At 57.0% G+C, this 26,509-nt stretch overlaps 1 protein-coding gene across 1 annotated transcript in view; it reads left to right on the top strand.

The window, feature by feature from the left end:
• The window catches only part of LOC120388078 (deleted in malignant brain tumors 1 protein-like), a 67,470-nt gene extending 50,972 nt beyond the window's left edge, over positions 1-16,498 (top strand). The window contains exons 8-16 of the mRNA XM_039509641.1: positions 4,684-4,716; positions 8,566-8,871; positions 9,441-9,465; positions 11,387-11,391; positions 11,627-11,938; positions 12,893-13,201; positions 14,610-14,921; positions 15,258-15,583; positions 15,946-16,498. Of these exons, the coding sequence (XP_039365575.1) occupies positions 4,684-4,716; positions 8,566-8,871; positions 9,441-9,465; positions 11,387-11,391; positions 11,627-11,938; positions 12,893-13,201; positions 14,610-14,921; positions 15,258-15,583; positions 15,946-15,954 (1,637 nt within the window). The 3' untranslated portion in view covers positions 15,955-16,498. The remainder of the gene's footprint in view (positions 1-4,683; positions 4,717-8,565; positions 8,872-9,440; positions 9,466-11,386; positions 11,392-11,626; positions 11,939-12,892; positions 13,202-14,609; positions 14,922-15,257; positions 15,584-15,945) is intronic.
• Positions 16,499-26,509: the final 10,011 nt, after the last annotated feature.

Genomic DNA, 26,509 nt, shown 5'->3' with positions numbered 1-26,509 from the left:
CGGCCTGGCTGCCCAGTTTGCCCGTCTGCCCATTGTGGATCCACAGGGTCTGGGCTAGATCACCAGTCTCCTGGGAGTGACCCCTTTAATGTGCTGGGCCCCGAGGCTCCCCCCCGCCCGTCCCCAGGGGCAGGGCCGTGCCCTCGGCACCAGCAGCCCCGTCTCTCCCCGCGCCCCCCTGCAGTGAGCCCAGCCCAGCCCAGCCTGCGGGAGGCTTGTACTGGGCCCCTCCAGGGCCCCTGGCCGAGGGAGCCTCCCAGGCACACCAGCAGCCTTGCCATAGAGAGCAGGGCTAATAGTCACCTGGCCGCAGTATCCCGCAGCCTGGGGCTGGCACGGAGAGGCAGGGCTAAGCCATTGTCCAGCCTTGAGCTCTCGGTGTCCTTGTCAATCCCAGGTGAGCCCAGAGCCTCTCCCCAAAGGCAGCTCTGAGCCGCCGCCTGCCCCACTCAGCCCTTTGGTGCCAGGCAGGGCCGGGCTGAGTTCACAGCAGGCCAGGGAGACACGAGAGTCCCGTGATCAGCGCTGGGGCTTCCCTTGGCTCTCTGGACCCTCTGCTGATTTGGGTTTCAGTTCTTTAGCGACCCAGGCGCGCCACCCAGCCAGCGAGAGGCCTCGCTTCTGCCCGGCTCCAAGAGCAACGTTAACGCCTGTGCCCCCGCTGGGTAGTGAGACAACCCACAGAGGGAACCTGAGGCACACACAGGAGTCATAAAATAACACAGAAAATTCCCACTTCATCACCCCCCGGGGCCGGGTGAGGCTTTGGGTGATGGGCTGCAATATGAAGGGTGAACTGCTGCCCTGGCTCCTCCCACCCCATCCGCAGGGCTCTGTGCCCCACCCCCTTGGCTCTGCACCCCAATCCCTGGGCACTGTGCCATACCCCATCCCCTGAACTCTGCACACACTCCCACTGATGCCCTGGGCTCTGCACCCCAACTCATCCCCTGGGCTCTGTGCCCATAGGTGCAGACTTCCCCTCTTTCCCCTGGGTGCTCGAGCCCCCCTCTGCCCCAGCCCCGCCCCCCTCCATCCCGTCCATGAGGCCCCACCTCTTCCCACCCCTGTCCTGCCCCCATTCCAACACCATCCCCGCCCCAACTCCGCCCCCTTCCTGCCCCTATTCTAACTCCTTCCCCAAATCCCCGGCCCCCATCTCCCCCTCCCTCCCGGAGCATGCTAATGCCACCAGCTGTCTGGCACCATCCCGTTGGCCCCTAGGCCCCTCTTATTAGATGGAGCTGCAGGGAGTGGGGCAGGTGGCCAGCAGGGGGCACCTTCCTCTGATCAACCCATCTCCAGCTGGATCCCTCCCCCAAAGTTGTCTTCTAAGGTGCCTGCAAGCGAATGGTTGGTGAAAGTGCCCAGCCCCTCCATTCTCTGCTTACCAGGAGGCCCAGGTGCTGCCCCTCCTCCCCATCTCCCACTTTTGGTCGTTGGTTCTGGTGCCACACTGTCCTCGTGTCATGGAGTCACCGGGCGATGCTTTGGAACTACTCCCTATGAAGCCAGTCAGGACTCTGGGGGAGCCTCCTCTCTCTGAGCAAACTGTTGCCAGGACTGGTGATGCTGCCGGGGGAGCCAGCTGAGATTATTCAATCAGGGTGAACTGCAAACAGAATGGGGCAGATAAACCCCAAATGCTGGTGGATATTCCAATACTTAGATTTACCAAGCCAGCACAAAACTGCTTCTCTAGTACCTCACTGGTTACTCAGAAGTCCAAACAACGCAGTTTCCTTAAAGTGCCCAGCCTCAGGCCTCCATCCAGACACACATGTCAGATATGATGATGATTCCTGAAAATATTATCTCATCATATAAAAGAAAAGGTTCTTCCAACCTCAAAGGATCAGCCACATACCCAGGTCCAATTATAACTTAGATCCTACCCAAAATACACACTTAGAGCCAATCCTTCTTAAGTAAGCCAAAATTTATTAAAAACAGAAAGAGAGAGTTGGTTAAAAGATCAATATACATACAGACTTGAATTCAATTCTTGCGGTTCAGATACATAGCAGAAATGAGCTTGTAGTTGCCAAAAGTCCTTTTAGAAATAGTCCATAGGTTATAGTCCAATGTCCATATTCAGGGTGACTCCAGTCAGTAACTGGGGATCTCAATCCTTATGCCTCAATCCTTTCCCTCTCTTGAAACCCAAAGCAGATCTGAGATGAAGAAGGATCGAGTCCCAAGGTTTTTATACATTTTCAGCAGCCTTTTGGCCTGAGAAAACAATAAGATTAACTCTCCTTCTCCCAAACATCCTAGCAATTAGCACAGGGTAATTTATCCATTAAACAGTTCAGATACAGGTTACCACAACCTTCCAATAGAGAATAATTCTAGTTCCCTCAAGTGTCTTCCTAAAACTAAAACTCCTTTTTTGATCTCTGAATCAAAGCTATAGCAATAGACAAGACTTGTTTGCTTACATCACAAGACCTGAGCAAACACCTCCCCTTCTATCTCTAACAATGCAGACTTGCGTGAAACGCTCTATTTATTTACATATCTTCCTAATCAGTTTCTAAAGTTCGCCCATGGGTCAGGTCAGTCTGTGAGGTAATTAACTCTTTCTGGCCCTGTCACCTTTCAATGAGATATTAAATTACATAATGTCACACCAGGGCAAGAAGCTTACCCAGCTTCGACCTTCCTGGGTCTGACCTTGGAGCATTCAGCATCTCCTTCCACACTGTGCGCTTCCTGCAGCGAGTCCACCCGGGTGGGGCTCCTGGGGAAGCCAGAGGGCCCTGCACCCCAACTCCACAGTCAGACGTGACTCTCAGCCAGACGGTAAAACAGAAGGTTTATGAGTCGACAGGAACACAGCATAGAACAGAACTTGTTAGCACAGAATCAGTGACTTTCAGCCAAGTCCATCTTGGAGAGAGGGGAGCCCAGAGCCAGGGCTCTGGCCCTCCACCTGTGCCCCAAGCCAGCCGAGACTGACTCGCTTCCAGTTGCCTGGCCCCTACCCTGCCCGTTGCTCCTTCTCCGGCCTTTGTCTCCCTTCCCGGGCCAAGAGTCACCTGGTCACATCTCCCTCCTGGATCTCAGGTTATGAAGGGGCAGCCAGGGCATCCATGCAATCCTCACACCTCGTTCACCAGGCATGAGCACAACACTGGCCTTGAGTTACAGCTGGAGACCAGTTTGTCTGAACTCAGTCAGCGGCTGGCTCCCTTGGGACCCTTCCCCAGCAGCGGTGGGTGACATTTCACGCGCTTTTCCCCCCTTTCTCAGTGTTAAGCCTACAACTGGGGCAGACCTCCTAGGCCCCTCTTATTAGATGGAGCTGCAGGAAGTGGGGCAGGCAGCCAGCAGGGGGCACCTTCCTCTCACCCCAATGCCTCAGAGCAACGCTAGGGGGCCTGTGCTGCAGGGAGGGGAAGGGGGCAGCTAGTAGAGGATGGTCTCCCTTCACAGTCAGAGCTCCAAGCCAATTGCTCTCCTTTATGCTGTCCTCTCTCGGGGGGGGGCATCCCTGGCCCCCCCACAGTGCTGGTGTCCATGCTGCCCCCAGGATCTCTCTGCTGGGAGGAGGAGGCAGTCAGGCATAGGGTCTCTATTGGGTCAGGCTCCCTCCTCCCTCAGCTGCCTTGTGGGGGGAGCCCCCCTTGGACCCAAGTCACCAGCTCAGCCAGAGAAGGAAGTGGAGCCGGGGGCAGAGATTCCGGGCAGAGTCAGAAGGGGAAGAAGTCAGAAAGTTGGGCCAGCGCCATGGGACTCAGGACAGTCACAGAGTGGGGAGGTGCCTCTGAGGTCCCTGCTCCCAGACCCCCTGCTCTAACCACCAGACCCCACTCCCCTCCCAGAGCCAGGGCCAGGGCCAGCACTGCCTGTACAGGGAGAGTGCCCCCCACTGAGCTCCTGCCCTGCTCCCTGCAGCACTGACCATCCATTGCCACATCAGCAGGTTCATTTGCAGGCAACATTGACCGCAGTGTCTCTCCCCTGCCCTCCTTCCCCCCCAGCTCTGGGACACGTGCTGAGCCCAGTGCCATGGTGCCAGGAAATGATCTTGTGACCAGTCCATGGGCCGGCCCCTCACTCCGGTTCCTCCCATACTGACCTGGCAATCCTGTGCCAGCCCTTAAAAGGGGCTTCCCAGGCTGGTGGGGTGAGAGGAGCTCTTGGCACTGGATCGTGGCAGGACAGAGCTGCTCGCCCCAGGGGAGCCATGGATCTGCGGCTGTGCCTCTTGCTCTGCTTCGGTGAGGGCCCCTCTGGGTGTGGAAGGCACCCGCCCCATTGGGGGGAGGTGCCGGCTCGGCAGCCCCTGCACCCCGAGTGCATCCCTGGTGCGGGTACAATGAGCTCGCCTGTTCTCTCCCCATCAGGGGATGTGGCTGAGCCCTGCCATGCCAAGTCCCCGCACCGGGAGACGGCCTCAGTCTGTGTGCTGGTGGGGCCAGGCAGTGCCCTCATGGGGCTGGTCTGTGCACCAGGGTGAGGAGCAGGGCAGAGCAGCCGATGGGCAGCTGGCCCGGGCCTCCTGGGGATCCCCCGTTCCTCTGGGTCCCAGCACGTGTCACTGCCGTGCCTGGCTCTAACTGCTCTGGACTCTCTCCCACCCAGTGCCACTTTCCTGCAGGTGCCTTGGGGCTGGGAAGCTTTGGGGAACACGGGCCCCTCTCTGCTCCTGACAGTTTCCCCCTTGTCTCTCCCCAGCTGCCGACATGGGAGTCTCCTCCTCCCCCTCAGGTATGTATGTCTGGCCCCCAGGGGGCTGCACTTTGCCAGAGCCCAGGCCAGAATCCCAACCCCCCTGGCATCACAGCTGGGGCCTGAGCAGAGGTGACCACGGCCGCCCTTTGGAGAGTCAGCTGCCCAAGCACAGGCCCCGAGTGCAATGGTATTAAGGCACCTGCCTGAAGTTAGGTTGCAGAATACAACAGGAGTGAGGAGGCTGCCTGAGCACAGATCCCAGCATGCAGTGGGAGCAAACTGGAGCATGGCATGAGGAGCTGCTCCTATGTGAGCCGTGACTCATTGCAATGGAGCACATTCCCCTGGGAACATGGTGTTACCTTTTTGTCCCAGCAGCTCTGGTTTCTCCCTGTGCCACAGTCTCACTCAGTGCTGGGATTTGCTGGCCACGTTATGGGAGCAGAAACCCCAACTGTTGGTCCCCTACCAACACCCCTTCCTTCCCCTGTAATTCTCATCAAGAAGTTGCCAGCTCTGGTGGCTCCTTCTGTGTTCACACTCGATCTAGCCCCTGTCCTCCAGGTCAGGGTGGCCCCTCGCTCCAAGGGGAACCTGCTTGTTGTCACACTGACCCAGGCCCCCATTGCATCCCTGCCCCCACACAGCGCGCGGACCATGTGCTGTGACCATGGCACATGAAGACTGTCCAGGCTGGGCAGCACAGGGCACACGATGGCCCTCCCAGTGTGTATGCAAATGAGGTAGGAAGGGAGCTGCGCAGTCTAACCAGCCCACCTGGGGGGCAGTGCCCTGTAGGCAAATGAGTGGGGGCAGGTAGGGACACGCCCGCCTTGCTCAAGGGAGCCAGGGTGTGACGAAGCGGGAATGTTCTTGATGTTTTCTTTGAATGCTGAGTGGGGAGCGTTGGCCTGGGAAGGTTGCAGGGGAGTTTTGCTGGGACTGTCTGCATTGGGGGATGGGAGACTTGCCTTGAGGGAGGAGACCTGAGCAGGTAACATGAGAACCCAGGAGAGGGTTGGAGGCCAGGTGACACCTCTGCCTGGGAAAGTGGACAAAGGCTGGGGGAGGAGCTGGGGTGAGACTGAGTGAGAGGTTGGAGGGAGTTTCAGTTTGAAGCTGCTGAGAAAATGGAGAGGAGTCCAGATGGGACTCTGGTCTCCCAATGCAGCTCTGGCCTCCCTGCCGCCCAGATGGACCTAACTAAGGGGGTCCTCTTGTCTGTACCTGCAAGGCCTGTTTTGGACGATGTTCCTGTCGTCTAAATAAACCTTCTGTTTTACTGGCTGGCTGAGAGTCATGGTGAATCGCAGGAAGCCAGGGCCTTGACTCCCCCACACTCCATGACACAGGGTCTCTCCCCTCCAGCTGCCAGTCCTGGCCCCACAGCAGGGGCACTATCCTGTCTCCCCAGGAGCCGTGTGCTCTGCAGGGAGTGGACAATCTCGAGGGGAAACTACCCATCTTTCCCTAGTGACCACATGGCCAACAGGAAGCTCTGCGTGTTTAAGGCACATGCTGCTGAGTGGAAATGGGATCAAGGGGTAATGGGGAGGAGAACGAGCTTATGGATAAGGGACAGGATGAGGAGCCAGGAATCTGGATATGCCTTTGTCTTAGTCCCGATGTCTGATGGTTATAGCCTGGAAAGGGGGCCAGGAGCAGGAGGAGGGGTCAGGTTCTGTCCCTGTCTCTGGCCAGGGAGTGGGGGGGGGCAGGTTCTATTCCCTGCTCTGCACAAGGCTCACTGTGTGACCTGGGGTAAGTCACTTCCTGTCTCCGTGCCTCAGTTTCCCTACTGTAAAGCAGGGACACTGATGCACCATTTCCTGGGCTCAGTGACCTGTCTGTGCAGCATGTGGCGGGAGGGAGGTGCGGGAAGGGCCCAGGATTAGTGTGGCAGGAAAGCCCATTCTGCCCTGTTCTGCACTCGCTGGCATAGGCGGCAGGTTTGTATAATTTTTGGTGGGGCCCAAAATGGTGGTGCCCCCCCGCTCCCGCCCTGTAAGCTGATATAAAATGAAGCTACAAAGCATCAGTGCCACAAGATTACAAGGGTCAATTAAAAGTGGAAAGTCAGAAGCAGCACTTGCCTACTTCAATATACAGTATTATATTTTGTTGCACCTGTTGTGATGAAGTGGGAATGTCCTTAATATTTTCTCTGAATACTGTGTGGGTGCCTCAGTTTCCCCTGCAAGATGCCAACTGAAGGTGTTGGGGACAAAGATCAGGTGGCCTCCTTGTCCGGAAGAGACACAGAGGCCAGAGGAGGGAGTGTCAGTTTGGAGCTGGCTGGGGAAATGGGGAGAGACCCAGAACTTGGTTCTGGGCTCCCCACCCCCGAAGATGGACCTGACAGAGGGGTTCTGTTTTCTGTACCTACAAGCTCTGTTTAAACTGTGTTCCTGTCACCTAATAAACCTTCTGTTTTACTGTCTGGCTGAGAGTCACATCTGACTGCGGAGTTGGGGTGCAGGGACCTCTGGTTGCCCCAGGACCAGCCTGGGCAGACTCGCTGTGGAAAGTGCATGATGTGGAAGGGCATGCTGAATGCTCCGAGGTCAGACCCAGGAAGGTGTAAGCTTCTTGCCCTAGAGACAGTCTGCTCTGAGAGAGGAGGCTCCCCCAGAGTCCTGACTGGCTTTGTATGGAGTTGTTCCAAAGCATCACAGCATCCCCTTCCACACCGTGCACTTCCCAGAAGTCCGCACAGGCACTGACACTCCCTCCTCTGGCCTTTGTCTCTTTTCCAGGCATTAGGAGGCCACCCGATCTCTCTGTTCTCCAACACCTTCAGATGGCACCTTGCAGGGGAAACTGATTTGGGAGAAATGAAGTAAAAGCTGCCCAAACCGAGCTTGAGCACACCTGAATTTTGAGGTGTTCAAATTTGGAAGGCAGGTGCTGGGGGTGGGATAGGGCTGTGGGCTCCATGGGGGAGCATGGCAGCAACTTTCTGGAGCTTCACGGAGCCAGACACGCTGGTCTGAGTGGCACAGTAAGCAGTTTGGGGGTTGGAGAAGGGGTAGGGAGTTCCGGGGGGCAGTCAAGGGACAAGGAGCAGGGGTTGGATGGGGCAGAGGTTTGGAGGGGCAGTCAGGGGACAGGCAGCAATTGGATAGGCATGGGAGTCTAGGAGGTTTATAAGGGACAGGTAGAGGGGTTCTGGGGGGACGTTGGGTGGGGTCTCAGGAGGGGCAGTTGGGGACAAGGAGAAGGGAGGCTTAGATAGGGGCTGGGGTCCCAAGGGGCAGTTAGGGGCAGGGGTCTCGGGAGGGGGTAATCGGGGACAAGGATCAGTGGTGCTTAGATAGGGGTGGGGTCCTGGGGGGCAGGTGGGGCAAGGGGCTGGGGAGGGGGCAATCAGTGGCCAGGGGCTGGGATTCAAAGGGCTCTGGGCTGCTGGCAGCTGCGGGGAGCCCTGAGCCCTTTAAATCCCAGCCGCCTCCCCGGCTGGGATTCAAAGGTCTCTGGGCTCCCTGCCCCTGGGGCAGTGCAGAGCCCTCTGACTCCTGGCCGCGGCTGGGATTTAAAAGGCTCTGGGCTCCCCGCGCTTGCAGGCAGCCCAGAGCCTCTGACTCCCGGCCGCGGCTGAGATTTAAAGGGCGCTGGGCTCCCCGCGCTTGCAGGCAGCCCAGAGCCCTCTGACTCCCGGCCGCGGCTGGGATTTAAAAGGGGCGAAACCTAGCTCCAACTATTGGTGGAGCAGAGCCCCTGACTGTAAATATTCCTGGGGCTAAAGCCCCAGGAGCCCATATAAGTCGGCGCCCATGCTCGCTGGCAATGCCTCGCACTGAGCTGGGCCTTCAGTGCCTGCAGCCCCTGGGGTCTCACCGCGCAGCCCCAGAGCAGGCGTCTCAGCAGCTGCATTTGCTTTGCCAGAGGTGAGGCTGGTAGGTGGCCCCCACCGCTGTGCCGGGCGAGTGGAGGTGCGTCTGGACGGGCGCTGGGGCACCGTGTGTGACGATGGCTGGAACATGAAAGATGTGGCTGTGGTGTGCAGGCAGCTGGGCTGTGGGCCGGCCATGGAAGCGCTTAGTAAAGTGTTCGGCCCGGGCAAGGAGGCAGACCCTGTCCTGATGATAAACGTGCAGTGCCAGGGGACAGAGGCAGCGCTGGGGAGCTGCTCGTACGAGGATCCAGGGGACCTCTGCCAGCATGATGAGGACGCGGGGGCCCGTTGCCAAGGTGAGCCGGCCTAGAGAGCCCTGGCCATAGTCGGGAGGATGCCTGGGGTCCCAGGGTGGGGGCTCAGTTCTGACTGAGCAGCCTTGCTGGGTGAGCACTGCACAGTCTGCCTGGGGAGCAGGGAGGGGACCTGACAGGTCCGGAGTGTGGGACAAGCAGGGCCTGGGCTCTGCTCCCTGTCATGTCCCCTTGTTCTCTGGTGGGATACAACGAACTCGCCTGTTTCCCCCCTCAACAGGGGATGTGGCTGAGCCCTGCCCTGCCGAGTCCCCCCACAGGGAGAGGGCCTCAGTCTGTGTGCTGGTGGGGCCAGGCAGTGCCCTCATGGGGCTGGTCTGTGCACCAGGGTGAGGAGCAGGGCAGAGCAGCCGATGGGCAGCCAGCCTGGGGCTCCTGGGGCTCCCCCGTTCCCCTGGGTCCCAGCACGTGTCACTGCCGTGTCTGGCTCTAACTGCTCTGGACTCTGTCCCGCCCAGCCCCATTTTCCTGCAGGTGCCTTGGGACCGGGAAGCTTTCGGGTGCACGGGCCCCTCTCTGCTCCTGACAGTTTCCCCCTTGTCTCTCACCAGCTGCCGACATGGGAGTCTCCTCCTCAGGTATGTATGTCTGGCCCCCAGGGGGCTGCACTTTGCCAGAGCCCAGGCCAGGATCCCAACCCTCCTGGCATCATGGCTTGGGCCTGAGCAGAGGTGACCACAGCCGCCCTTTGGAGAGTCAGCTGCCCAAGCACAGGCCCCAAGTGCAATGGTATTAAGGCACCTGCCTGAAGTTAGGTTGCAGAATACAACAGGAGTGAGGAGGCTGCCTGAGCACAGATCCCAGCATGCAGTGGGAGCAAACTGGAGCATGGCATGAGGAGCAGCTCCTATGTGAGCCGTGACTCATTGCAATGGAGCACATTCCCCTGGGAATATGGTGTTACCTTTTTGTCCCAGCAGCTCTGGTTTCTCCCTGTGCTGCCATCTCACTCAGTGCTGGGATCTGCTGGCCACGTTATGGGAGCAGAAACCCCAACTGTTGGTCCCCTACCAACACCCCTTCCTTCCCCTGTGATTCTCATCCAGAAGTTGCCAGCTCTGGTGGCTCCTTCTGTGTTCACACTCGATCTAGCCCCTGTCCTCCAGGTCAGGGTGGCCCCTCGCTCCAAGGGGAACCTGCTTGTTGTCACACTGACCCAGGCCCCCATTGCATCCCTGCCCCCACTCAGCGCGCGGACCATGTGCTGTGACCATGGCACATGAAGACTGTCCAGGCTGGGCAGCACAGGGCACACGATGGCCCTCCCAGTGTGTATGCAAATGAGGTAGGAAGGGAGCTGCGCAGTCTAACCAGCCCACCTGGGGGGCAGTGCCCTGTATGCAAATGAGTGGGGGCAGGTAGGGACACGCCCGCCTTGCTCAAGGGAGCCAGGGTGTGACGAAGCGGGAATGTTCTTGATGTTTTCTTTGAATGCTGAGTGGGGAGCGTTGGCCTGGGAAGGTTGCAGGGGAGTTTTGCTGGGACTGTCTGCATTGGGGGATGGGAGACTTTCCTTGAGGGAAGAGACCTGAGCATGTAACATGAGAACCCAGGAGGGGGGTGGAGACCAGGTGACACCTCTGCCTGGGAAACTGGACAAAGGCTGGGGGAGGAGCTGGGGTGAGACTGAGTGAGAGGTTGGAGGGAGTTTCAGTTTGAAGCTGCTGAGAAAATGGAGGGGAGCCCAGATGGGACTCTGGTCTCCCAATGCGGCTCTGGCCTCCCTGCCGCCCAGATGGACCTAACTAAGGGGGTCCTCTTGTCTGTACCTGCAAGGCCTGTCTTGGACTGTGTTCCTGTCGTCTAAATAAACCTTCTGTTTTACTGGCTGGCTGAGAGTCATGGTGAATTGCAGGAAGCCAGGGCCTTGACTCCCCCACAGGGTCTCTGCCCTCCAGCTGCCAGTCCTGGCCCCATAGCAGGAGCACTAGGCCCCAGGAGCCATGTGCTGTGACTACCCATCTTTCCCTAGTGACCACATGGCCAACGGGAAGCTCTGGGTGTTTAATGACAGGTTTCAGAGTAGCAGCTATGTTAGTCTGTATCCGCAATTTAGCCGTATGGAGTGGAAATCCATCAACTTATCTCCTGTCTGTGTGTTCCATTCTATGCATCCGAAGAAGTGAGCTATAGCTCACGAAAGCTCATGCTAAAATAAATTTGTTAGTCTTTAAGGTGCCACAAGTACTCCTGTTCTTTTTGGGTGTTTAATGCACATGCTGCTGAGTGGAAATGGGAGCAAGGGGTAATGGGGAGGAGAACGAGCTTATGGATAAGGGATAGGATAGGGAGCCAGGAGTCTGGATCCATCCTTGTCTTAGTCCTGATGTCTGATGGTTATAGCAGGGAAAAGGGGCCAGGAGCAGGGGGAGGGGTCAGGTTCTGTCCCTGTCTCTGGCCAGGGAGTGGAGTGGAGGGGCAGGTTCTATTCCCTGCTCTGCACAAGGCTCACTATGTGACCTGGGGTAAGTCACTTCCAGTCTCCGTGCCTCAGTTTCCCCTCTGTAAAGCAGGGGCACTGATGTTGCGTCATTTCCTGGGCTCAGTGACCTGTCTGTGCAGCATGTGGCAGGAGGGAGGTGCAGACACAGGGTTAGTGTGGCGGGAAAGCCCATTCTGCCCTGTTCTGCACTCGCTGGCAATGCCTCACGCTGAGCTGGGCCCTCAGTCCCTGCAGCCCCTGGGGTCTCCCCGCGCAGCCCCGGAGCAGGCGTCTCAGCAGCTGCGTTTGCTTTGCCAGAGGTGAGGCTGGTAGGTGGCCCCCACCGCTGCGCCGGGCGGGTGGAGGTGCGTCTGGACGGGCGCTGGGGCACCGTGTGTGATGACAGCTGGGACCTGGGCGATGTGGCCGTGGTGTGCAGGCAGCTGGGCTGTGGGCCGGCCATGGAAGCGCTGAGTAGTAAAGTGTTCGGCCCGGGCAAGGAGGCAGACCCTGTCCTGATGACGAATGTGCAGTGCCAGGGGACAGAGATGGCGCTAGGGAGCTGCCCGTACGAGGATCCAGGGGACGTCTGCCAGCATGATGAGGACGTGGGGGCCCGTTGCCAAGGTGAGCCGGCCTGGAGACCCCTGGCCCTACGGGAGGGACGGGAGGATGGCTGGGGTCCCAGGGTGGGGGTTCAGTTCTGACTGAGCGGCCTTGCTGGGTGAGCACTGCACAGTCTGTCTGGGGAGCAGGGAGGGGACCTGACAGGTCCGGAGTGTGGGACAAGCAGGGCCTGGGATCTGCTCCCTGTCATGTCCCCTTGCTCCCTGGTGGGGGTACAATGAACTCGCCTGTTCCCCCCTCAACAGGGAATGTGGCTGAGCCCTGCCCTGCCGAGTCCCCCACAGGGAGAGGGCCTCAGTCTGTGTGCTGGTGGGGCCAGGCAGTGCCCTCATGGGGCTGGTCTGTGCACCAGGGAGAGGAGCAGGGCAGAGCAGCGGATGGGCAGGTGACACCTCTGCCTGGGAAACTGGACAAAGGCTGGGGGAGGAGCTGGGGGGAGGTTGAGTGAGAGGCTGGAGGGAGTTTCAGTTTGGAGCTGCTGAGAAAATGGAGGGGAGCCCAGATGGGGGTCCTGTTGTCTGTACCTGCAAGGCCTGTCTTGGACTGTGTTCCTGTCGTCTAAATAAACCTTCTGTTTTACTGGCTGGCTGAGAGTCATGGTGGATCGCAGGAAGCCAGGGCCTTGACTCCCCCACACTCCGTGACACAGGGTCTCTGCCCTCCAGCTGCCAGTCCTGGCCCCATAGCAGGAGCACTAGGCCCCAGGAGCCATGTGCTGAGACTACCCATCTTTCCCTAGTGACCACATGGCCAACTGGAAGCTCTGGGTGTTTAATGGCTGGAGGGAGGTGCAGGAAGGGCCCAGGGTTAGTGTTGCAGGAAAGCCCATTCTGCCCTGTTCTGCACTCGCTGGCAATGCCTTGCGCTGAGCTGGGCCTTCAGTCCCTGCAGCCCCTGGGGTCTCCCCGCGCAGCCCCAGAGCAGGTGTCTCAGCAGCTGTGTTTGCTTTGCCAGAGGTGAGGCTGGTAGGTGGCCCCCACCGCTGCGCCGGGCGAGTGGAGGTGCATCTGGACGGGCGCTGGGGCACCGTGTGTGATGACGGCTGGGACATGAAAGATGTGGCCGTGGTGTGCAGGCAGCTGGGCTGTGGGCCGGCCATGGAAGCGCTGACTAGTAAAGTGTTCGGCCCGGGCCCCAAGTCAGACCCTGTCCTGATGATGAACGTGCAGTGCCAGGGGACAGAGGCGGAGCTGGGGAGCTGCCCATACGAGGATCCAGGGGACCTCTGCCAGCATGAGGAGGACGCTGGGGCCCGTTGCCAAGGTGAGCCAGCCTGGAGAGCCCTGGCCCTAGGGGAGGGACGGAAGGATGCCTGGGGTCCCAGGGTGGGGGCTCAGCTCTGACTGAGTGGCCTTGCTGGATGAGCACTGCACAGTCTATCTGGGGAGCAGGAAGGGGACACGACAGGTCCGGAGGGTGGGACAAGCAGGGCCTGGGCTGGGCTCTGCTCCCTGTCACACACCAGCAGCAGGGTTGTGAAGGGAAAATGCTCTCATGTAGCAGGGTCAGCGTCCACACACACCATCCACTACTGCTACATCCCCAGCAGGGCTGGGAGCCAGGACTCCTCGGTTCCATCCCCAGCTCTGGGACGGGAGTGGACTCTCGTGGGTTCTATTCCTGGCTCTGGGAGACTGTTACCTCTACACTCTAGGGTACCCACCTTTTCCCAGTTCCTATGACTGTGGGGGAAAGACACCTTCCCTTACCCAGTTCCTATGGCTCAGGGCATAATCGTCCGTGGGTTTGTGGGGCCTTCCAGGAAAAGATCCTGACACAGTAATATCCTTAACCTCTATTTATTAATAGTTACTAACACAGAATACACAGGCTAAGCATACAATGCTCATTACTTCCAATAAGGCAGACAAAATTTTCCTGCTGGCCCGTCAGGATCAGGTCATCTGGGGACTCCAGTTTCTGCACAGTGTGGTTGGCAGGGTGTGGAGGTCTGGCAGCTTTGGTCTTGGGGCTGTGTCCTGGAGCTGATTCCAAATAACTTCCTTTTGGACCCCAGTTTATATAGTGAAACTTGAGCGCTGCTTAGTGATACCTTAACCAATCATATTAAACTACAGTAACTACACAACAGTATTTTTCACACCCCTAGCCCATTATGAAACAATTCTTTAACCAATCATCCCCCACCACCATAGTTGATTTAAATCTTGTAAAATTAATTATGCAACAGACAGAACCAATCAACAAACCAGACAGAGACCGTACAGATAAGCAAGAGAAAAGTGGGGACCATGAAGGCAACGCTATAAAGAAGCAGAGATTTCACACCCACAAGTGTTGATAAGTGGTTCCTTGCCAGACCAAATGCATCAAACAATGTTTTCTTTAAACATCTTAAGATCTGTTTCTTTATCTGGTAATGGTGGGTACTATTAAGACAGGAGCCTTCTTAGCCCGCTACAACATTGTTTTAATGTTACTTAGATGCAATGTGAGGATGTGACTTTCTGCTTCTTGGCTCATGGCTGCTGCTCTCCTAAAATTGTTGCAGAAAAAGTCCTCAGACTTTATGAGGGGAGTGGAGTCTAGTGGTTAGAGCAGGGGGCTGGGAGCTAGGACTCCTGCATCTTTCCCAGTTCTGTACGTTGCTTTCTGCAGCCCCTGATCTCTCCCTGATCCTCATTTATCTCTCTTCTCCCATCTCTAACAGCACCTGTCCGGCTGGTGGGCAACAACACGCGCTGCAGTGGGCAGGTGGAGATTTACTATGACGGCCGCTGGGGTGCCGTGTGTGGGTTGGGCTGGGACCTGACTGATGCCAAGGTGCTCTGCCGGGAGCTGGGCTGCGGGAGCCCACGGTACGTCACCCACCACTGCAGCAAGTTGAGTCAGAGCTCAGCACCTGTCCTGCTGGGCGAGCTGGAGTGCACCGGGCGGGAGGCCTCACTGACCCAGTGCCGAGCCCAAGCCTGGGAGGGGAAGCACTGCCCCCACCACCGGGACACCGGAGTCATGTGCCAAGGTGAGAAAGCAGCACTGGCACCAGGCCGTCACCCCCTGCCAGAGGCCCAAGTCAGGTCAGGTAGGGCTGGCTGCGCTTTGCCCCCTGAGTGCCAAGCTGGTCCCCTTGCAGCAGGCACATCCCCAGCCTCCTTGCCCATGGAGCAGCGTGTGCTGTGGCCCCAGCTGAGCCTGGCAACAGCTGCCCCTTCTGGTTGGGCACACAGGGCACAGACAGCACAGCACTGGCGCCACTGCGATGTGGGGGTCAGTGCCGGGCAAGCCCCCTTCACCAGCCCGGCCAGGCCTTCCCAGCATGCATTGGGGCACTGACCCAGATGACCCCCCTTCCTCACAGAGCCCTTCGCACTGCGGCTGGTGAACGGCACAAGCAAGTGCTCCGGGCGGCTGGAGGTGCGGTATGATGGGCTGTGGGGCACCGTGTGTGACGACAACTGGTCGGAGAACAACACCCAAGTGGTCTGCCGAGAGCTGGGCTGTGGCCCAGCCGAGCCATTGGCCCGAAAGCTGCAGGACCGGCCCCGCTTTGGCCAGGGTACGGGGGAAATCTGGCTGGACGACATCCGCTGCAAAGGCAACGAGACGACCTTGCAGAACTGTGCCCACCGCTTCTGGAGCTACCACGACTGCACCCACTGGGAGGACATCAGCGTGGTCTGCCAGGTGCATGCCCACACCCAGGGAGAGGGAGATACAGGGAGCCCCACAACTTCTGAGTTCTATCCCAGCTCTGGGAGGGGGGTGGAGTCCAGGGGGCTAGAGCAGGGAGGCTGGGAGCCAGGACTCCTGGGTTCTATCCCAGCTCTGGGAGGGGAGTGGGATCCAGGCGGCTAGCAGAGGGGCTGGGAGCCAGGACTCCTGGGTCCAGGCAGGGAGTGGTTGTAGTCACTGGCTGTGTCAGTGAAGGGGTGAGGCTGGGGCTGGCAGAAGCACCCAGTTGGGTGAGGTACCTGGCGCTCTCTGCAGCCCTCGCCCAAGGCCATGGGCAGTGCTCCCTAACCGCCCCTGCTCTCTTCATCCCACAGGACAACTGAGCCAGCCACAGCTCCTCCACGGCCTCCCATTGATTCTCCCCACCCCCGAGCTTTCAATGCATCCCCCCTGCTGCCAGGCCCTTCCTCTCTGCTGCCAGGCTCCCTGGCCCTGCCCGCCCAGCCCGGGGATGGCTGTCGGCTGTGCAGGGGCATGGCTTGGTGAGTGCCTGGGGGATTCCCATTTCAGGGATGAACGCAGGTGCCCAGGGCATTCCCCTCCCACTGGGCGCCACACTCTGTGGGCTGCAGCACAAAGCTGGCACGGCCTGGGGCTCGTGTCTCACTAGCAGTGGGGCAGCTCGCCCTGGCAGGCCCCGCTTGGAACACGCGTCTCCTGGGCCATTGCTCCAACTGCGGCCAAGGGAGTCGTCCCTGATAAACCCCGCCATTGCTGGGGTGGAGCTGCACCCCCCCCCCAGGGGTTGGGATACACGACTGTCTCCCCCAGAGACATGGACAGGCAGGAGCCGGGAAGGGTAGAGCCCTGTGTGCCACACGCCATCCCAAGCTGAGCAGATGCAAATAAAGAGCTGAATCCACTGGATGACCGACTGGCCCGTGTCTGCCTGCGTCTGCCAAGTGCTCAGCGCTGCACAGGTGGGCCCAGGCCTCACCCAGCACCCGGTTCACAGCTTGATGTACTGGGAGCAGCCCAGTTCCTGAGAGCTGTGGGGTCCGGAAAGGCCAGGCACAGCAATGCCCTAAGGGAGGAAGGTGCTGCCCCCAGAACTGGCCCAGAGACAGCGAGCTCCTGCAGGCTTCGGGAGTCCCGGCTTCGGCCAGTAGATGGCAACTGTCTGCATGACAACACACACAGCCCACTCCTCACAGTCAGTCCCTCCCAGGGCTGGGGATAGAACCCAGGAGTCCAGGCTCCCGTCCCAGGCCCCTGCTCTAACCCACTAGACCCCACTCCCCTCTCAGGGATAGAACCCAGCAGTCCTGGCTCCAAGCCCCCTTCTCTCAGCAGCTGTCCCCGTTCCCTCACAACTGGCTGGTGTCCCTGCCGACACTGGGCCAGGGTAACCTCTCCCAGCATCTCTGGGCTGTGACCATGTGTCCTGGAGTTGGGGACTGGAGGGGCAGCCTCTTTTTGTTCTGGTGCAGATGGGGCAGCTCCTCCGCCCAAGGGTTCCCCATTCATGGAGATGCCTCCTGTGCTCAGATCCCCTGCCCAACCTGAGGGAGTGGTTGGGGCCCTAGAGTCAGGGAAGGGGGGACAATGTGTCTGGGAGCCCTTTCCTCCCCTTCATGGCACCCACTGCAGCTCCCGCCCTCAACAGGTCTGGGGAGGGAAGGGTGCTTGGGACAGAGCTGACCCTGTGCCCTGAGGAGGGGAGGGGCACCGGGGAGGGAGCTGACCCTGAGCCCTGAGGAGGGGAGGGGAGCTGGGGAAGGACAGGACCCTGTGCCCTGAAGAGGGGAGATGCACTGGGGAGGGAGAGGACCCTGTGCCCTGAGGAGGGGAGGGGAGCTGGGGAAGGACAGGGCCCTGTGCCCCGCGTAGGGGAGAGGGAGCTGAGCCTGTGTTCCAAGAGGGGCACTGGGGAGGGAACTGACCCTGAGCCCCAAGGGGGGGAGAGGGCCTGGGGTGGGAGCTGACCCTGTGCCCGGAGGAGTGGGGTGCTGGGGAGAGAGCAGTGTCATGGAGTGTAGGGGAGTCAGGGCCCCGCACCCCCCACTTCCTGCGATTCACCCTGACTCTCAGCCAGCCAGTAAAACTGAAGGGTTATTAGGCGACAGGAACACAGTCCCAAACAGAGCTTGTAGGTGCAGACAACAGGACCCCTCAGTCGGGTCCATATTGGGGGGCAGGGAACCCACACCCAGAACATAACATAAGAACGGCCACACTGGGCATCTAACCCACTATCCTGTCTTCAGAGTGGCCGATGCCAGGTGCCCCAGACACTCCGCCTTCAGCGGCAGGGACCCTCCCTTCCCCCCACCCCATGCTGCAGGGCCCAACACGCCCACCCCCATGCTGCTCAAGTCCTGTCACATCCTGATCTCTGACCCCATTATGAAAGCTGGTTAGCAGCTAATCCCACCCCTCCCCCACAGCCCCCGGAGCTGCCACCTGTCACTGGCTCTGGCCCCTGGCCCATGACTATCCCCAGGGGTTGCGGTGCTGTAGGGGGAGGAACCAGGCAGAGCAGCTCTTGGTGGGGCTGGGGCCCGAAATCACCAGCCTGGCTTAGACTAGCCTGGTGCAAAGGCGCCCCCACACCCACCCCCAGTGTTGGGTTCACAGCTCTGTTCAATGGCCCTCTGCCTCCATCGTAACAGAACCAACCAGCATTTTCGGGGTTTGTCAGGTCTCAAAAATATCGGGAAATTTGGGCTTGTTCTGAATTGGAGTAAAACCAAGCTCTGGACAATCGTCCCCTGCCTGCCCCTACCCCCTCCTCCGACCCGGAGCCCCATGGCAGCCAGCTCCAGCCAACCCCACTGTGCAATGAGCAGGGGGCGCTCTCCCCGGCAGTCAGTGCTGGCCCCAATGCTCAGGGCGGCGCTAGGGGGCCAGTGCTGCAGGGAGCGGGGAGAGGGGCTCAGCAGGGGGCGCTCTCCCCAGCAGTCTGTGCTGGCCCCAATGCCAAGGGCGGTACTAGGGGGCCAGTGTTGCAGGGAGTGGGGCAGGGGCTTGGCTGGAGGCGCTGGGAGGGTCTATTGTATAAAGGGAGATGTCTCAAGCCCTGGGTTCGGTGCCCAAGTCGCTGGCCCGGGCCCCTATTACAATGTGCAGTCAGGTTTGTTTGCCCATGGCACGCAGCACAGGGAGTCCTTAGGGCAGCCCGAGCTACGTTTTTCCTTTCCCCACAGGATGCTCCACCCATGCTCTGGCCCATGGCCCCACTCCTCCCCCAATGTCCCTCCCCCATTCCACCCTCCTCCCCAAGGCCCTGCCCTCACTCCACCTTTTTCCACCCCTTCCCCGCCCCCTCCCTGAGGCCCCCACCCACTAACTGCTCTCCGCCCTCCCCCCAGCCCCTTCCCCAGCCACCAAACAGCTGATTGGGGGCGCCACCAAACAGCTGTGGCTGGGGGGTGCTGAGGACCCACTATCTTTTTCCATGGGTGCTCCAGCCCCGGAGCACCCACAGAGTTGGCACCTATGGGAAACGCCTTTTTCAGGCTCTGGGTCTTTCTTCCTTAGGGTTTGTCTGCACTTAAACCGCTGGTGTCGGTCAAGACACTGCCTACACTGCCTACACTGACAGTTCTCCCCTCAGTGATGTCCCCGAGAGGAGAGTTCTCCTGTCGACCTAGCGCTGGCTACACAGGGTTCAGTCGGGTTACCTGTGTCACTGAGAGGGGTGGAGTTGCCACACCCCTGAGAGACATAGTTGTCCTGAACTAATTTCCTAGCGTAGATCGGGCCTAAGCCAGTTCCCGGGGGGCAGAGCTCCAAGGATCTTCCAGAAGCTAACTCTTATCCCCCCACCTCTCCGTCCCTTGTTCTCCGGCTGGGGTCTGTGCCCAGCTTCCCTCCTGAGAGCGTTGAGCCAGGAGTCACTGGAGCTGGCATTGTGTCTCTGGCCCTGGGCTCATCTGGGTCAGTTTCAAACCGTTCCCTAATGAGCCTCTTCATTCCACCTAACAAAACTCTTTGTTCCACCCACACAGGGAGAGGACACACACACACACACACGGAGACCCCTTTCCCCTCACTGGGTAGCCATGCCTTGTCACACATAAGGGAAACTGAGGCACACATAGGCCACATAAAACATTATAGAAAATTCCCACTTTCCCACACCCCCACCAGTCCCCTTTGGATCATGCCCCCTCCACCAGCCCCCCTGTGCCAGCCCACCCCCCCAGATTGGATTGGGGTCTGGTGGGTTAGAGCAGGGGGGCTGGGAGCCTGTACCAGCCCCCTGGGGTCACTGACCCCCCCAGCCCCTCCTCATCAGGGGCAGCTCCAGGCACCAGCACGCCAAGCGCATGCCTCGGGCGGCAAGCCACGGGGGGTGCTCTGCCGGTCGCCATGAGGGCGGCAGGCAGGTTACCTTCGGCAACATGCCTGCGGAGGGTCCGCTGATCCCGCGGCTTCGGTGGACCTCCCGCAGGCGTGCTGCCGAATCTGCGGGACCGGGGACCTCCCACAGCCAAGCCGCCAAAGGCAGCCTGCCTGCCGTGCTTGGGGCGGCAAAATACCTAGAGCCACCCCTGCTCCTTATGACCCCAGGCAAGGGTCACCCAGGAGCAGCAGCTGCACGCCCGGTGCGCTGATGCCCAAGCCAAACCCCTCACACAGCCTGGCCACTCGGGACTTATTTCCAGCTCCACACGGCTATTTATACTCCACCATCCCTGGCCACTGCACTCTCTCCAACATCTCCTGGCAAGCTCAGCAGCAAATGCCGCCACCTCCTCCCCAGGGGACAGACACCTACGTTCTCCCGCCCCATCCAGGGCTGAGAAGGAAAGAACTGGTTATATACGGGCAGTAGGACTCCTGGGTTCCATCCTAGCTCTGCGGGGGAGTGGGGGCTGGAGAGTTAGAGCAGAGGGAGCTGGTGGTGAGTAATTGCAGTGAGTTTCTCCCTCTCTGTCATCCTGGTGGGGCTGGTAACTTTCCCACCCTCCATCCCCAGCCATCAATCTCCTCTCAGGGAGTAAATGCATCAGCTGGCTATGCAAACAAGGAAGTCTTTGCTGGGACGCAGCTGCCTGACCTTTCCTCTTCAGCCTCCAGCCAAGCCCAGGTGCTGCTAATGCACTGTCAAGTATTAATTCCTCTCCACTGAGCCCCTGAGCAGCTGGCAGGGGTGGCGATGGATCAGATGGGAAGGGAACAAGGAGCCCCAGGCTGGATGGACACAGGCCCATCCTAAGGATGCACAGAATTCAGGCCCTTCTGGGGGTGTGGGGTGGGCCCTGTCTCTACTGCAGGTGAAACCCTCTCTCCCCCCAAGCCCCCACTGTAAACCCCACTTCCTTTCCAGAACCAGGGATAGAACCACAGAGTCCTGGCTCCCAGCCCCCCTGCTCTAACCACTAGATCCCACTCCCCTTCCAGAGCTAGGGATAGACCCCAGGAGTCTTGGCTCCCAGCCCCCTGCTCTAACCACTAGATCCCACTCCCCTTCCAGAGCTAGGGATAGACCCCAGGAGTCCTGGCTCCCAGCCTCCTGCTCTAACCACTTGACACCACTCTCCTTCCAGAGCCAGAGATAGACCCCAGGAGTCCTGGCTCCCAGTTTATCAGGCTATCGCTAGAAGACCACTACAGCGTAGGGTCTGAGCCCCTTCTCCTCTAACAACCAGACACCGGAGTTCAATACAATCATACTCTGTTGGCAGGACACACTACCCTTGTGCTGCCAAGAGCACTGCCAGGATAGACGCCTCCCGAAATAGACCCCCGGAGCATTCCACGCACAGAGGCTCAGCTGTGAGCTGTAGCAGGGGCCTGTGGGGCACCAGGCAGCCTGGGGCTGGGGGTCGGGATTGAGAGGCACGGCGAGGCTCTGGGAGCATGGGGGCGGTTTGCTCTGAACGGTGCTAGCTCTGTCTGGCAGCGTCACGCTGTCAGTTTTTGCCCCTCACTTTTGATATGATCCTTTCCCCAACCCCAGCCCCAGGAGATGTCCTGCAGGAAAGGTGGACGTGGGGATTGCCCAGTTCTGCTGAGAGCCGGGCAGAGCCACCCAGAGGATTCAGGGGGCCTGGGGCAAAGTGGAGGAGCTGTGGTGCTTGTATTCACCCAGCGGTGCTCCGGGTCTTCGGAAGCATTTCGGAGGCAGGGGGCCCCTCAGTCGCTCCGTGTCTTCGGCAGCACTGAAGGGCCCCCCCGCTGCCGAAATGCTGCAGAAGTTCCTGCAGGGCCTGGGGCCTTTGGCAAATCGCCCCACATGCCCCCCCCCCTCTGGGCAGCCCTAGAGCCTGGGTCCCCCCATGTGCCAGGTGGGGGAGGGGCTGTGCGTGGCTCCCAGGGTCCTTTGCCAGCCCAAGGCTGGAGGAAACAGCTTCAGGATCAGCCTCCTAACTTAGGCTGTTCCCAAGCAGATTAACCCTTTCAGCAACCCCCTCCCTCTGGGCCCTGGCTCTGCAGCTAGAGGGTTGCCAACCCTTCAGGATTGTCCTGGAGTCTCCAGGATTTAAAGGTTAATCCAGAGGCACCGACTTTCTGGTTTCCTCCCCCTCCCCCCGAGTTGATCACCAGCAGCACCCATGGAGTCGGCGCCTATGGGTTAATCTTTAATTAAAGATTATGTCATGTGATTAAACCTCCAGGAATACGTCCAACCAAAACTGGCAACCCTACAAGGTGAGGGGGTGGATTCTGGCCCTGCTCTGGGGTCCGGTCCACATGGCACTCGGCTCTGTTGATCAACCTTTGCCCAGGTTTTTTAGCTGACCAGAGGGCTCAAAGGACACATCTATGGGACCTTGGGTGGCGGGTACAATAGGCCTGGGAAGGCCAAGTCTTCCCTGGTGCAGCCACCTCCCGAGGGACACCTGGGCTGCGGTGGCCCTGCGCCTTCCGCGAGGATCCCCCCATCCACCGCCTGCTGCTGCCGCCACCTGCCTACCTGCACTCCACATCCCCTCCCCCCGGGTCGCTTTTCCTCGGGGGCAGGGGAGTGAGGAGGGAGGCTGCAAGCAAGTGGCCAGTGCAGGCTCTGGTGGGGAACTGAGGCAGCTCCCCTGGGCACTGGGGCCGCCAGCTCAGAGGGTGGGGGAGGGGCGGATAGGGTTGCCAACTTTCTAATCGCACAAAACAGCCCCGCTCCTTCCCCGAGGTCATGTTTGTTTGGGGGACCATGTGCTGACCGTGTGTGTGCTGAGCCTAGCAATCTCCTAGGCAAGGAGCTCCTGGCCCTCAGAAACCATGTACAGGCTTTGAAGACCAGAATGGCTGAACTGGAGGAGCTGAGGGAGACAGAGAGGTACATAGATGAGACTTTCCAGAACGCAGTAGAACGGTCCCACCCCCAGTCTGACAGCCTCTGTGCTGTTGAGGAGGATGAAAGTCTCAGGGAAGAAGTACATCCAACTGGAGCAGAGGGAAACTATCCCATAGTTGGGACCCTCTTTCCAGATGTCATGGTATCCTCTCACACTGAGGATACCTCTCTTGGGGAGGGAAATCCAGTTATTAGGTAGAGACAGGTATTAGTAATGGGCGATTCGATCATTAGAAACATAGCTGGTTTTGCGATGACCGGGAGAACTGCATGGTGACTTGCCTGCCTGCTGCGAAGGTTGCGGATCTCTCGAGACATCTAGACAGACTTATGTGTAGTGCTGGGGAGGAGCCGGTGGTCATGGTACATGTAGGTACCAATGAGCTAGGGAAGGATAGGAGAGAGATCCTGGAGGCCAAATTTAGGCTGCTAGGTAAGAGATTGAAGTCCAGGACCTCCATGGTAGCATTCTCTGAGATGCTCCCAGTTCCATGCGCAGGGCCAATTAGACAGGCAGAACTGCAGACTCTCAATGCATGGATGAGACAATGGTGTAGGGAGGAGGGGTTTAGATTTATTAGGAACAGGGGAAACTTTGGGGAAAGGGGGAGCCTATACAGGAAGGATGGGCTCCACCTAAACCAAAATGGAACCAGATTACTGGTGCTTAAAATTAAAAAGGTCATAGAGCATTTTTTAAACTAAGGGCTGGGGGAAAGCCAACAGGTGCGGAGGAGCACGTGGTTCGGACATCCCTTAGGGGAAGATCTATTAATAGAGAATCTCTATGTCCTAGTGAGGACGAGAGGATGGAAAATGATAAAATACAGATGGGGTCTGATCAGAAACAGTCAAATAAAAAAGAGTCCCATTCAATTACATTGTGTAATGGCAGACAGCTAAAAGGAGCCACGTTTTTAAAGTGCTTATACACCAATGCTAGAATCTAAATAATAAAATGAGTGAACTAGAGTGCCTTCTATTAAATGAGGATATTGCTATAATAGGCGTCACAGAAACTTGGGGGAATGAGGATAATCAATGGGATAGAGTAATACCAGGGTACAAAACATATCGGAAGGACAGAACAGGTCATGCTGGTGAGGGAGTGGCACTGTATGTGAAAGGAAGCGTAGAATCAAATGAAGTAAAAATCGTAAATGAATCAAACTGTACCATAGAATCTCTATGGATAGAAATTCCATGCTCTAATAATAAGAATATAGCGGTAAGGATAGTGTTTTACCAACCAGGATGGTGATAGTGACTGTGAAATACTCAGGGAGATTAGAAAGGCTATTAAAATAAAAAGCTCAATAATAATAATAATATTGATTGGGTACATGTCACCTCAGGACAGGATGCAGAGATAAAGTTTCTTGACACCTTAAATGGCTGCTTCTTGGAGCAGCTCGTCCTGGAACCCACCAGAGGAGAGGCAATTCTTGATTTAGTTCTAAGCTGGACTGCTTGGTAATAGTGACCATAATTTAATTAAATTTAACATCCCTGTGGCAGGAAAAACACCACAGCAGCCCAACACTGTAGCATTTAATTTCAGAAAGGGGAACTACACAAAAATGAGGAGGTTAGTTAAACAGAAATTAAAAGGTACAATGCCAAAAGTGAAATCTCTGCAAACTGTGTGGAAACTTGTTAAAGACACCATAATAGAGGCTCAGCTTAAATGTATACCCCAAATTAAAAAACACAGTAAGAGAACCAAAAAAGAGCCACCGTGGTTAAACAACAAAGTAAAAGAAGCAGTGAGAGGCAAAAAGGCATCTTTTAAAAAGTGGAAGTTAAATCCTAATGAGGAAAATAGAAAGGAGCATAAACACTGGCAAATGAAGTGTAAAAATACAATTAGGAAGGCCAAAAAAGAATTTGAGGAACAGTTAGACAAATACTCAAAAAGTAATAGCAATTTTTTTAAAATACATCAGAAGCAGGAAGCCTGCTAAATAACCAGTGGGGCCACTAGACGATCTAGATGCTAAAAGAGCACTCAAGGACGATAAGGCCATTGCGGAGAAACTAAATGAATTCTTTGCATTGCTCTTCACGGCTGAGGATGTGAGGGAGATTCCCAAACCTGAGCCATTCTTTTTAGGTGACAGATCTGAGGAACTGTCCCAGATTGAGGTGTCATTAGAGGAGGTTTTGGAACAAACTGATAAATTAAACAGCAATAAGTCACTAGGACCGGATGGTATTCACCCAAGAGTTCCGAAGGAACTCAAATGTGAAATTGCAGAACTACTAACTGTAGTCTGTAACCTAACATTTAAATCAGCTCCTGTACCAGATGACTGGAGGATAGCTAATGTGACGCCAATTTTAAAAAGGGCTCCAGAGGTGATTCCGGCAATTACAGGCCTGCTTCAGTACTGGGAAAACTGGCGGAAACTATAATAAAGAACAATATTGTCAGACATATAGATGAACATAATTTGTTGAGGAAAAGTCAACATGGTTTTAGTAAAGGGAAATCACGCCTCACCAATCTACTAGAATTCTTTGAGGGGATCAACAAGCATGTGCACAAGGGGGATCCAGTGAATATAGCATACTTAGATTTTCAGAAAGCCTTGACAAGGTGTCTCACCAAAGGCTCTTACGCAAAGTAAGCAGCCACGAGATAAGAGGGGAGGTGCTCTCATGGACTGGTAACTGGTTAAAAGATAGAAAACAAAGGGTAGGTATAAATGGTCAGTTTTCAGAATGGAGAGAGGTAAATAGTGGTGTCCCCCAGGGGTCTGTTCTGAGCCCAGTCCTATTCAACATATTCATAAATGATCTGGAAAAGGGGGTAAACAGTGAGGTGGCAAAATTTGCAGATAATACAAAATTGCTCAAGATAGTTAAGACCCAGGCAGACTGTGAAGAGCTACAAAAGGATCGTTCAAAACTGGGTGACTGGGCAACAAAATGGCAGATGAAATTTAACGTTGATAAATGCAAAGTAATGCACATTGGAAAACATAATCCCAACTGTACATATACAATGATGGGGTCTAAAGTAGCTGTTACAACTCAAGAAAGAGATCTTGGAGTCATTGTGGATAGTTCTCTGAAAACATCCACTCAATGTGCAGCGGCAGTCAAAAAAGTGAACAGAATGCTGGGAATCATTAAGAAAGGGATAGATAATAGGACAGCAAATATCATATTGCCTCTATATAAATCCATGGTACACCCATATCTTGAATACTGTGTGCAGATGTGGTTGCCCTGTCTCAAAAAAGATATATTGGAACTGGAAAAGGTTCAGAAAATGGCAAAAAAAAAAGATTAGCGGTATGGAATGGCTTCCGTATGAGGAGAGATTAATAAGACTGGGACTTTGAAGCTTGGAAAAGAGATGGCTAAGGGGAGATATTATTGAGGTCTATAAAATCATGACTGATATAGAGAAAGAGGATAAGGAAGTGTTGTTTACTACTTCTCATAACACAAGAACTAGGGGTCACCAAATGAAATTAATAGGCAGCGGGTTTAACACAAATAAAAGGAAGTATTTCTTCACACAACGCACAGTCAGCCTATGGAACACCTTGCCAGAGGATGTTGCGAAGGCCAAGACCATAACAGGGTTCAAAAAAGAACTAGATAAATCCATGGAGGACAGGTCCATC

The sequence above is a fragment of the Mauremys reevesii genome, linkage group 22 (genome assembly GCF_016161935.1).
Source record: "Mauremys reevesii isolate NIE-2019 linkage group 22, ASM1616193v1, whole genome shotgun sequence".
Lineage (NCBI taxonomy): Eukaryota > Metazoa > Chordata > Testudines > Geoemydidae > Mauremys > Mauremys reevesii.
This window is presented reverse-complemented; position numbering and strand designations above follow the sequence as displayed.